Source organism: Morus notabilis, unplaced genomic scaffold (assembly GCF_000414095.1).
Source record: "Morus notabilis unplaced genomic scaffold, ASM41409v2 C11378746, whole genome shotgun sequence".
Lineage (NCBI taxonomy): Eukaryota > Viridiplantae > Streptophyta > Magnoliopsida > Rosales > Moraceae > Morus > Morus notabilis.
The window spans coordinates 1-1,131 of NW_010386452.1; the positions used below are offsets into that span (position 1 = coordinate 1).

Genomic DNA, 1,131 nt, shown 5'->3' on the forward strand with positions numbered 1-1,131 from the left:
CTTACTCGATTTTTGCAGATTGTGGTTTGGAGATTTCTTCAGAGATCCAATGGGTCAGATGTGCTTGCTACAAAACAAGCATTGTTTTTCATTGTCTTGCTTCAGTATGTTCCAAGACTGCTTCGAGTGTTACCTTTAACTTCGGAACTCAAAAGAACAGCAGGTGTCTTTGCTGAAACTGCGTGGGCAGGTGCTGCGTACTATCTGCTGTTGTACATGCTCGCTAGCCATGTAAGTGGCTATTTGGCTTGGTTACCTTTCTTTTTCCATCTGAATTGTATATATTGTTTGATTGGTCGCTTGCTCAATTGGTCCTTTTTGCCTCTCGTGGTTTCTTACCTTTTGGGCAGAAATTTCAACTGAAGTGCCTCGAATAGTCATATATTGGAGATAACTTTTCTTGGCTAGTCTCATGTTACTGAAATTTCTTATATATTTATGACATAATCATGGATTATTCAATCATCATAATTTTTTTTTCCCGAGGGATCATGATAATGTTTCGAGAACCTATAAAGCTGTTGCATCAAGTTTCATATCAGCTGCAGGTGTACGAGAGAGTCAAAGAATGAAAGTCTTGTCTTTTCATACCTTTCCTTTAGCATGTTTAATTTTTCTCCGCTTAAAATATTTGATATTGTGGAAGAGTCTTGCAGATAGTTGGGGCCTTTTGGTATTTATTAGCTGTGGAACGCAACGATACATGCTGGCAGAGGACCTGCAAGGGGCAGCTTGGATGTGATACAAATTACTTGTATTGTGGCAATCAACGCATGGCAGGTTATGATGATTGGTTCAAAGACGGAAATTCTACTCTCAAGACGAAGTGCTCAGCAAAAGGAGATGATACAGAATTTGATTTTGGAATCTACAAAAATGCTTTGTCATCTGGGATTGTTTCATCGAAGAAGTTTATTTCTAAATACTGTTACTGCCTGTGGTGGGGACTGCAAAATTTAAGGTAATATGTTTTAATGGTGATTTTCAGTGTAAAGTTTTTCTTACATTCTATAAATAATAATAAATAAATAGAAGTGTTTCTAGCATGTTTATGTGGCTTGTTCTGGTGGTGCCGCGTGTTTACTAATCAGGAATTGAATGAATAGGACATAGATTCCAACAAAAAAAAAA

At 37.3% G+C, this 1,131-nt stretch overlaps 1 protein-coding gene across 1 annotated transcript; it reads left to right on the top strand.

Annotated features, from left to right (window-relative positions):
- Positions 1-21: 21 nt before the first annotated feature.
- LOC112095055 (probable cyclic nucleotide-gated ion channel 5) lies at positions 22-961 on the top strand (the record flags this gene model as incomplete). The annotated part of the gene is made up of 2 exons (XM_024176733.1): positions 22-231; positions 657-961. Coding segments are annotated over exons 1-2 (320 nt in total), but the record flags the coding sequence as incomplete, so codon positions are not given.
- Positions 962-1,131: the final 170 nt, after the last annotated feature.